This window comes from Limulus polyphemus, unplaced genomic scaffold (assembly GCF_000517525.1).
Source record: "Limulus polyphemus unplaced genomic scaffold, Limulus_polyphemus-2.1.2 Scaffold34, whole genome shotgun sequence".
In the NCBI taxonomy this organism is placed as follows: Eukaryota; Metazoa; Arthropoda; class Merostomata; order Xiphosura; family Limulidae; genus Limulus; species Limulus polyphemus.
In genome coordinates, this window is record NW_013665644.1 from 790,279 (window position 1) to 801,699 (window position 11,421).

Genomic DNA, 11,421 nt, shown 5'->3' on the forward strand with positions numbered 1-11,421 from the left:
GTCTTACACTGCTAAATTAGGGACGGGTAGCGCAGATAGCCCTCGTGTAGCTTTGCGTGAAATTAAAAAAACTTAGCTAAAGGCGCTTTTATTAGTTTTACTTATAAATTTGGCAATAACAAGTAATAACAATAATTATTTAGCAACACTACTAACGAGTTAACAATACACGGTATATTGCGGTATAATTCATAGTATATAACCAACATTGAATTGAAATCCAAAATTTTAAATAATAACTACCAGATGATTAAAATAAGATGTGCTTAAATAACTCTCTAATAAAACCAAAAATATATTGAACCTGTTTATTTATCTATTTACACTTAAGTTATATTGAAGTAATAAGTCCCAGGTTGCACTGGATCTACTTTGGTGAAAAAATGAGCTTTTACAGAAACAGTGCTGAATGAATCTCATGCTAATGTATTCGTTTATCGTTCAGTGCTTCATGACCCCAATATATATGCTTCATTATAAATGCACAGCATAGTCCAAAACTGTTTACAAATTACAGCATAAACAACCATACATAACATCTACAAAAGATATATTAAAACACATAACCATACTATTATGAAACTTTATAGACTTCGTAAAAATACTTGAAAACATAATTTCAAACATCTGTTTCACAGATTTATAGAATTATATTCTGAGTTCCTAATAAACTATAGTGCATACACTTACCTTTTCCCTAAATCATTCACACATAAATGTTCAGGGTTGGAAAAGTCGTTTATGTGTTACAAATATTTAAAAAACAGGAACTTAGAGTATTTATCCGCTTAAAATAAATTTGCAATCTACACTTTTGTGGGATGAGGCCTAGCGTTAATAATCGGCTAACTTGCTGAAGCTATCTCAGCGTTTCGGTAAGTGTTTAGTGTTTCTTACTACTCTACTGACGAACACAGATTGGCATACCTGTAATCTGAAAGTTCCCGGATGTGCCGGGTGTGACGTCAAAGAACTCTCCCTGAAATTCACTCTTTCTCTCCCCCCCTACATAAAAAAAAAAGGAGATGTATACATTTGAAGTTAAATGTTAACGTTTTATGCATATCCTGTCCTTGTGTAACTGGTTTTACATGACTATGTTGTGAGTTTAGTCCTTCCCTGACGTGCAGGCTGGAAATTGTGGGTCTTGTTAGCCTGGCAATGTTTACCTCGCGGTTATAAAGAAGAAAATTTATCTTATGCTAGAGGCTCTTATGCTAGAACTTTGTGGTTTGTTAATAAGAAGATGGAGACTTTACTTGGGATGCTACAAGACTATAAAACATTCTTCTCACCCACTTGATATTCCTGTACGTATATATATATAAGTTCTACTCTCGGTTATGTAAACAGAAAGTAGAACACCTGAGTAAATATGTATAAACAAAACTAGTACGATTGACAATTTCTTACTTAAAACCTTATTAAAGTTTCGAGTTTCCTAACCATCAGGCCATACCAGGCCTCATATCTCATGATCAAGGCTGGATGATCATAATTTAATTAAGCACACATTCTTCTTACGTGTCACTATAATTCATTCAACATGCTGATTGAACTCGTGATGGCTAGTAAATGATTTGTGTATTATTGAAGTAGTTGATAATTTTACGACTTTTAAAAGAGATACAATATTGAATAAAAGCATGACACTATGAGCCATGGAAGATTAAGATGACTCAAGTGCTAATTTACCGTTAAGCAGAATCGCGGGTTAGAATCCTGCCTGGTCTCAAAGTTCACATCCTAAAGAAATATCTAATATTAAAGGATGATGTGCAATCTTTAATCTTTCTATAATCTATAGTTAGATCATTTAAATAAGACATTCAACAGAAAATGGCAGAATCTGCATAACAAAGACTTATAGCCTAATCTATGCTGGCAAAACATATTAAAAAACGAGTATAAATTGGGTCATCTAGCACTAGAATTATTCAAAAGATAGTTTATATTTTAATGGATTATTTTCCTTATCTAATATACGATGACCTTTTGGACATTAATGGCACATTCTCTACTTTCAAACTCGGGTGATCAACACTCTTAATTGATTGCGAATGTGAATGTTTTTATCAATAACACTTTGATGTATGACAAGTGTTAACAGTAGATGCTTAAAGGGAAAAGTTCAATTTCTTCAGTCTTTTATTATTATATTGCCCACTTCGTCGTCATTTCAGCTCACCATTTCACTAATAATGTAATAGATTTTTTGTTTTTTCTACCCTTTTAATTACGTATTACCATTACACTAGTTTTTCCATTATTTCATCCTTTTAATTATCTGGCCTGCCACATTACATGAAATTTTCCGCTGTTTTAATTACCCAGTCTGCTGCCATCATACTGTTTTATTTTCATCTACCAATATTTTAATTAGTTAGTCCTCTACCATTGTATACACTTGCTTTTCATTTCCTCATCCCTTTAATTAGCCAGTGCACTGTACTAGATTTTCCATTATATTTTTAGTTTTAATTAACTAGTCTATAATTACTATACGCACATCTCTATTTTCAATTGATTTAATTAGGCAGTCCATTATGATATAATTTCCATACCTTCTATTTAGCCATTCTTCTACCATTATTACAGATGTCCCACGATTCGTTGTTTTAATTATCCAAGTTCGCCATCATTATATAATATTTCCAATTTCTCTTTCCTTTTAATTAGCCAGTACTCTGTCATTAAATTATATATTACATTTCTTTCTCCAGTCTTTTGATCAGCCAGTACGATTATATTAGATTTTTCATTTTTCTAACCATTTAGCCAGTCTGCCTTTGTTGTAATAGATTTCCACTTTTTTCCCCCTTCTTCAACGATTTATTTCGATAATCAGCTACCACTATATTAACTATTCTACTTTTTCAAGTTGTGATTAGATTTCCGCTAATTAGATTTTCCACTCTTAGTTTTATAAATTTGTTAGTCCACTATCACTATTATGCAGAATGCGTATATTCGATTTTTCATTCCTTCCTTTTTGTAATTAGCCAATCCACAAAATTCTAATAAAATGCTTAGTGGTTCGTGATCAGCTTAAGTACACATATACTGACAATTGTATTTGAAGAAAATTAACTTTCTACGAACTGAGGAAAACATTATTTTAAAATCAGACAACAACATCCTGATATATAATAATTTGAGAACCTGTTTCTAGTTACGTGTTCTCTGGTAGAGCTATTCGATGATTTTTTATATTTTTCAGAGAAAAACTTTGTTTACACGAACAGTATCCTGGGATGCATGTATTATATGTGTTAAACAAAAGAAAACAATGAAAAATTTGAAAAACTTTGTTTACACGAACAGTATCCTGGAATGCATGTATTATATGTGTTAAACAAAAGAAAACAAATGAAAACCAAAAAAACTTTGTTTACACGAACAGTATCCTGGGATGCATGTATTATATGTGTTAAACAAAAGAAAACAATGAGAAATTTGAAAAACTTTGTTTACACGAACAGTATCCTTGGATGTATGTTATATTTTATGATTACAACCCTGGTTTACTATAGCAAGTTGTATGTTACAGCTGAATGTTATCTTCCTTTGAAAAATTACTGATATTTATCAAATATTTCCCTACTGCCCTAACAATAAAGTATATAATAACAGTTAATCTGTAAATATCTTTTTATGTAATTAGCCAATCTGCTACCTTTATACTGCATACTTCATGGCCTGTGATTCGTTTAAAAATACACATAGACAAAGATCCTACATTATCTAAAGAAAATCAATTTGCGACGAAAATGATTTTTAAAGAAAGTGTAATTTTTCTTCTTAAAGTAATACAAAACTAAATTCGATAATACCGGGTTTTTTATTGTAGTTTTGGATGGCTTTGTACAAATAAAAGTAACATAAAATAATTATCATTGTTAGCCAGAAATCAAGGTCTAGGCAAAGAAAATCTGAAGGAAGAAGACAGGTATAAAGTTCTCAAGGTTAATGTAAAGGTACGTGACTCTGATCTTAGGCTCTTTCTAGTTAGAATGTCGATGTTCAAGGGTGGTTAATGGGAAAATAACCTTGACTCTATAGGTTTTAAAACACGTGGAAAATATGTAAAGGAAACTTAACAACGGTATCCTTCTCCTCCTCCAGGATACAGTACCGTTATTACATCTACTAAACGTTGTGTTGTAAAGCATGCTCGCACTGATGTTTTAGTTTGTCGGTTTCTACTGTTTTTCTTTTTGCCTTAAGTGTATAAAATGTTTAATTTTTCCATTTGAAAAAATGTCCAGCTCAAAAAAGTAGTTTCCTTTTTTAACAAATGTTTGAAAATACTGAAGAAAATTAGACTTTTAAATGCACTGTATATTCTATAATCTAGAAACTAAATAGATCTTTACAGGAGTGATATCATTAGTTCCTTACTGGATGGATGTTCTCTTTTTACTTTTACCTAAATTAAATGTTTTGGTTTGGGCGTATAATCCACTGATAAGTGTTTCACATGCTAACACATTTCTAGGTTACATTTTCCATAATATTGTTCTATTTTTAAATATGTTACATAAGTTTTTGAGAAACAACTTTTAAGCTAGACCTGAAGGCATCCATGACGTCTTAAAATGTTTTTGCGATTTTATAAGCCACTCTTTCTTGAACAGCAATGAAACAACTATAACTGAAAACGTCACTGTTTTACACGCCTACAAATATGGGTAACTAGAGAAATAAAGCATAAAATGTGTTCATGAAAAACGCGGAAAATTTATAATAATACACGAAAATATAATCTGTAGACCCAAAGGAGGTAAAATACAGACGAAAAAGTTTTATATTGTATATCGATTAATAAAATGTAATAAATCTGTAAAAACTGAATTCGATGAAAGAGACAAGAAAGAACAGGACGGGTTCCACGATGCTGAGACAAAACTGTGATTTTAATTTATGATGGATGATATGTCAAAGGATTTTTATATACATATAACAAATAAACTTTCGAAAATGAACAAATTGATCTTTGAAACTAAGTAAAATAGAAGCATAAAGAGTGGACTTTAATAATGCGATTTTTAATTTAATTTAATGTTTATAGTAAGATATTCGAAGATATCAAAAAAAGAGGAAAGAAGAGCAGCAGAAATCATTGGATTACATGTACTCAACCCTACTGAATGTTTACTTCTACAAAACGATTACAGTAAAAAGAATACTTCATTATGTCTTTCCCTTTGCAAATGAAGCACTTTTTACCCTCATATTTGTGCACTAAGTTTGACAGTTTGTAAAATTATTCATGGAGATTGGCATTTACAGATATTGTTTAATATTAATAGAGATAGTGCAAATACTGATAGAGATGTTGAAGATTTACAGATAGACTAATTACAGTAATTGAGATATTATGCTGATAGCAAATGGTGCACTTAATAATGGAGATAGTGATTTGGGAGTTGTATCTCATCATTTACGAGGCCAGGTTGTTTATAAAATGTTTGAATCACCTCAGACGTTCGTTCATATAGAAACTTGAAGCTTACCTACAAAGGAGGGTGTGTAGAAAAAACATTGCTAAGCCTGCATCAGTATGACCTAGAAACCACTTGATGCTAGATACTTACATTTGAGTTAGGCTTCCATTTTGTACTGATTTAACTTTAAAAGTGATGTATCTGTAGAGGTATTTTTTGTTTGTTAAATCTTTGAGAATTCATTTACAAACAAACACAGTAGAAGTTATGCTTAGTATGTTGTACGCGTTTCTATTTTCCAGACAAACAAAACAACTTAATTAAAGGTAAATACCCAGTAAACTAATCACTCTGACCTCATTTGCGGATAGTATTTTGATGTGAGGAACAATAGTTAAGTCAATTATAGTGTTTATATACTTAAATTGATTATGTATGTAATAATAAAATAAAATGTAAACAGATAATAAATATGTTTTCAGAGATAACATAAATAAAAAATTTATATAGGTTGGACAAAAGTTATATATATAAGATATCCTGTATAACGTGTATCAGAAAAAGTTTAAGAAACAGAATAACGAAACGTCGAAACCGAAGTTCACAAAAACTGCGACGATCAAATCTAACTATTCCATCAGACAAGAGTTGCCCAAGTGCTGGCGGTGGGTGCTGTTGACTATCTACCTTTCTTCTAGTATATCAGATCAAAATTTGAGATAGCTATACGCTTGTAGTCCTTATGTATCTATGTGAAAAGTCATGAAACAAACAAACATGTACAGGATTTTGCTTTAGAAATTATCAGTTTCCTATGCCCCCAGAAATTGAATCCATAATTTCACTGATTGATTTGATTTATCCCATTTTTTCCATTCCTTGTCTATTCTTGCCATCATCCCTTCACTTATGGTCAGTACCGATCTTGAACCTCTTCTCTACATGTGGCAGTATTTCGTTAGTGTATTTTGCTCTTCTCAGTTAACAATCCTTTCTGTTCCAGAATCCCAATCTTTTCTCTCACCTTTTCGTTGTTTCTCCTATTCCTGTCTCTGTAGTTTACTTGAAGTACCTGGCCCGGCATGGCCAGGTAGTTAGGGAGCTCGACTAGTAATCTGCGGGTCGCGGGTTCGAATTCCCGTCCCTTTAAACATGTTCGCCCTCTCAGCCGTGGAAGCGTTATAATATGACGGTCAATCCCACTACTCCTTGGTAAAAGAGTAGCCCAAGAGCTGGCGGTGGGTGGTGATAACTAGCTGCCTTAGTGTCTTACACTGCTAAATTAGAAAGGGCTAGCGCAGATGGCCCTCGTGTAGCTTTGCGCGAAATTCAAAAACAATCAAACAAACAAAACCATGATTATCAATACTGTTTATCAAACCCATTGTAAATATTTCCTGGTAGATTTTGATTTATTGAGCTAAATCAATCTACGATTTGTTAAGTTTGATGACAAACTTAGGTCAAGAACAAGGAGCGTTACAAAAAAAAAGATGAGCCAAGAAAAATAAAACCACCATGGGTATATCAGTCCATGATTTGAACTACTGACAGGGATTTGTAATTAGAATTTTCAACCCAAGTGGCATCTTTTGCGCTCGTGAGATAAACTCCAATCATAGCCCTCCCTGATTTTGAATTACTGACTGAATTCGAATAGCTTGATTTGTTTAATGCAAGTCTGAATATGATGGAAATTGAGATAACTTACCGCAAAAGTCTGTGTTAATATTAGTTCCTTTACAAGTTCTAGCATTGTTCAAATTTATTTATCTGCATTTTTGCAAACTTTTACAGAAACGTATCTATTGTAACTTATGTGAAAACAGAGTAAAGACTTAAAGCCTGGTTTTCACTTATATTAAATCTTATACAAAATTTTTCAATTACTAGATTATTGTTCACAGCAATTTTACTGATTTTTATGCTTTATTTTATTAAGAAAAACATTAACACTTACATAAAACATAAAGTTTTTAAATGACGTTCAAGCTCAAAACAAATGTACAATATCTCAAAATAAATAGGAACGAGCAGGCAAGGTTAGAAACGAATGAAAAGTGAAAACACTATCGATCATTGGTGTGTCTACTACTATATATCATACTTATATATCACCAAAACTGATTCCTAACAAAAATAGTAGAATTGTCACCTCGAAGCTCTAAAAGACTATGTTTCAAATAAAATACCTACGCGGTTATCAAGACAATAGTATACAGTAAGACAAAAGCAAAACTATGTTTGGAACTAGATCCATTTTGGACAACTTATTTCAATTGATTCTACTTTATTTGTTTTGTCCTCTTTGCCATGCAGGGTTTTCGTTTTCATATCCTTTTGTAAAGAGTGAGAAGTCTTACATGAGTTCTCCTCTAGTTTATAGTGTTTAAAGTCGAGAAGTTTCGCCTGAGTCTTGATTGGTATGGTAGCTGGAGCATCCATCCCATGATGAAAATAAGATGAACTTTGGTCTGTAGATTGCATCGGGTAATGCGTTAAGACTGGGGAGACTGGATGGTTGTTTGGAGAACTTAAATATAACGAAGGTTGGCCTGCAGGTGATGATAGCGCTCTCTTTGCCCGAACAGCGAAAGTGGAAGTCACTAAGGTAGACACACAAAACACAATTGCTACAACTGAAGTTCCGATGATGTAAAGGATGCACGGCTGTTGTCTGTCAGTCTCGAGACTACGACACACAGTAGATGGTTCGTCCGAAGTTAAAGGAGCTAAAAATACACAAAATTCTTAAAATAAAAGTATAATTTCGAGTAAATTTAAGTTGTGACACTTAAGTTCAACAAAAATGAAAATAACGAATGACTAAACAATTTTCGTACAGTTATTAACGACATACTACCTTAAACAGCTAGCTAGAGGGATGAAAAATACCAATGTCGGTTGCCTTGAAAAAGCTAAAAATATTTCTGAAACTTTCAATGGATTGCTTCCTTATTTTATATATATTAAGTCGAATCATTGACTTTCTTGATCAACTTATAAGATCTTCTAAAAAAATTTTCATCCTATTTAACTTTAACTAGCAACTTTGTAAATATAATTTGGCAAATGTCTATTCTTTTTCCTCTTTTTGAAATATCATAAACAGCTTATGCACTGCCTCTGAACATATTTAATGTCTTATAAAGTTTATCTTGTTCATTCTCGTAATTCAATCAGCTTGGTTAAATTTCCTGATCTAGAGTTCATGGTTTCATGGCACCAGTTTGGAGACTGTATGAAAATTACCGTAACATTTGTATCACACAAATCAGTCCGGTTGTGTTCCATTTGTACGAGTCTTACAATACACTACTGCTGCTGACTGCGCTAAAAAAACATTAACAAATTAGAAACGCTGTAACGTACTAGAAGATTTTTTTAACATTTTGTTTAGATTGAAAGCGTAATATTGGAGATGCGACACAAGATTCAAAGTTTACGAAATGGGTTAGATGAGCACAAAGATTCCGAGTCTTCAGAAAATGGTCAAATAATGAGAGAAGAGGAATGGAAGTCAGACAGAGGATAGGAGAAATCGATAACTCAGTTCTCGGACTGTCCATGTATTGAATTCAGCCTGCCTGATGAGCTCTGGTTTTGCAATAGATAAAGTATAAGTAACAGTATTTTATGATCATTCTTAATAGAAATATGTATTAGTCCGGTACATTGAAGTGTGATTAAAATCATTATCACCCTTATTGTGTTTTAACATCAGCACTGTTACCAAAGAACAAAAAGATGTCTTGAGAACAAGGTTAAATAAACCAATTGATTGATAAACGGTTCATAAGTCGAAAAATCTTGAGCATGCTCAGTCATATCTGTAACGCTTTTTTACGACGTTTCTAGAAGACGCGAAGACAGTCGAGATGAGATCTACAAACACTGTTGAAACAAAATGAATCCTGAATATTCTTGAAACGTTCGTGAGCCGGATAACGTAAACAGTCAAATGTAAGGTAACCAATTAATTCAAACGTATGAAGTAGGACTACTACATAATTGAAAATTCAAATATAGGTAGTCGCCCACACAGATAAGCAGATAAAAAACATAGGAGAAAATTGGGTCGACAGACAGATACATTACAAGATAGATGGACTATTGAACATGTGAACAAACAGATATCTAGCATGGAAGGAAGATTTGACAGACAGTTTGATTGTTATAAAGCATGAAGCTACACAAAGTGCTATCTGTGCTCTGTCCAGCACTGGTATCGAAACCCGGTTTCTAGCGTTTAACTCTGTTTCTCTGCTATGTTTATAGATAAACAACTGTCCAAGTGGCAGGTTTATCTTTAGATACACAATACAAAATAAGAAGAAACATGTTTTAGTATTTAATTAGTTATCTGAAACTTTAAACTGGTAAACTTTGGGACGTTTGAAAGGAAATGGCATTTCTTCATGGTGGTTCAAAGTTCCAACCTGACATGGAAGTGTTCTAGATGGGGAAAATATAGGTCAGTGGAAGAACTTAGTAGAAACGTTTACCGACAGTTTAACAATAAAATGTTATTTTTATTTTATTTTGAACACATTATCTACTTACTTTTGGCATATCCTGGCATTGCAACCGATAGTTGAAAATGCCGATTGAAGTTGCTTGTGGTGTTCTGCCGACGTTTGTCTTCATTATAGTCTTCCACCAGAGACTGATTTATGACGTCACGTTTTCGGCGTCCATAACCTTGTTGGTTGTCATCCAAACAAAGCATCTAGAAAAATATATATTAAGATGTAAGTTTAACTAAAGCTAACTGACTTCATCCTAGACCTGGCATAGCCAGGTGATTAGGGCGCTCGATTCCTAATCTGTGAATCGCGGGTTCGAATCCCTGTCCCACCAAACATGCTCGCCCCTTCAGCCGTGGGGGCGTTATAATGTAACAGTCAATCCCATATTCGTTGGTAAAAGAGTTGGCGGTGAGGCCTTCCGTCTAGTCTTACACTGCTAAATTAGGACGGCTAGCGCAGATAGCCCTCGTGTAGCTTTGCGCGAAATTCAAAACAAACAAACTGACATCATCCTCAATTTTGAACAACTTATTGAGGGAAAACAGACAATCACCATCACCTTACAACCTACCATCCACGATAAGGGATTGGTCGTCGCTGTTATACGGCACCCGCTTAAAATGCGGAGTAAATTTTGTGATATCACACGGACTCGAACTTGGCTCGCCAGCTCCGAAATCCATAGATCTACCACAAGGTCAACCCACCCCTGTAAAGTAAAAATATATTGCATTTACGATAAGAGATTATTTAATATAAACACGCATCTACTTTGGTAAATTTAAAAGGTTGGTTAGTTTGGGAAAGCATTTCAGTTTTTAATAACAGTCCCTTTCAACTCCTACCAAAGCATATTACTTTAAAATTTAAAACGAACAAGAACGTATATTTTCAGGTTATGAGACTTTTGAATTTTTATGCATCTGATGTACACAGCGTGGTCACAAGTAAATAGACACCACCTTTTCAGAAAAAAAATGAAAATTTTCAGTCATATTCGCATGAATTGATATATTTATAATTTAATTAGTATCTAGTAGATCTTCCTTTCGCTTCGTGGAGTTCGTTGATCCTTTGGGGCATCGTGAGAATCATCTCGTCAATTTTAGATTGTGAGATTTTCGCCCACTCTTGCTTCAAAACTTGGAGTAGATCGCTCTTTGAAGTTGTTGTTTTTTGTTGTTTCTTGACTTGCCAGTCGAGTATGGCCCAAAGGTTTTCGATGGGGTTCATGTCAGGAGATTGGCTCGGCCAGGGCAACTTCTGGATACCATTTTCTTCCTGTCACTTTTGGGTGTTTCTAGCAGTGTAACACGGTGCTCCATCTTCCTGGAACAACGTTGTGTTCTTGTCCACGAAACCCGAGGAATAAAGTGGCAAGAGTCCTTCCTCCAATATTTCGACGTATTTCGCAAAATTTATGTTGCCAACGCACTCCACTAAGC

At 33.7% G+C, this 11,421-nt stretch overlaps 1 protein-coding gene across 1 annotated transcript in view; it reads right to left on the reverse strand.

The window, feature by feature from the left end:
• Nucleotides 1-7,434: 7,434 nt before the first annotated feature.
• LOC106460564 overlaps nt 7,435-11,421 on the reverse strand; it is a 19,673-nt gene continuing 15,686 nt past the window's right edge. Inside the window, exons 9-10 of the mRNA XM_022387671.1 lie at nt 10,011-10,176; nt 7,435-8,179 (exon numbers count right to left, since the gene is read on the reverse strand). Coding sequence (XP_022243379.1) covers nt 7,698-8,179; nt 10,011-10,176 — 648 coding nt within the window. The 3' untranslated portion in view covers nt 7,435-7,697. The remainder of the gene's footprint in view (nt 8,180-10,010; nt 10,177-11,421) is intronic.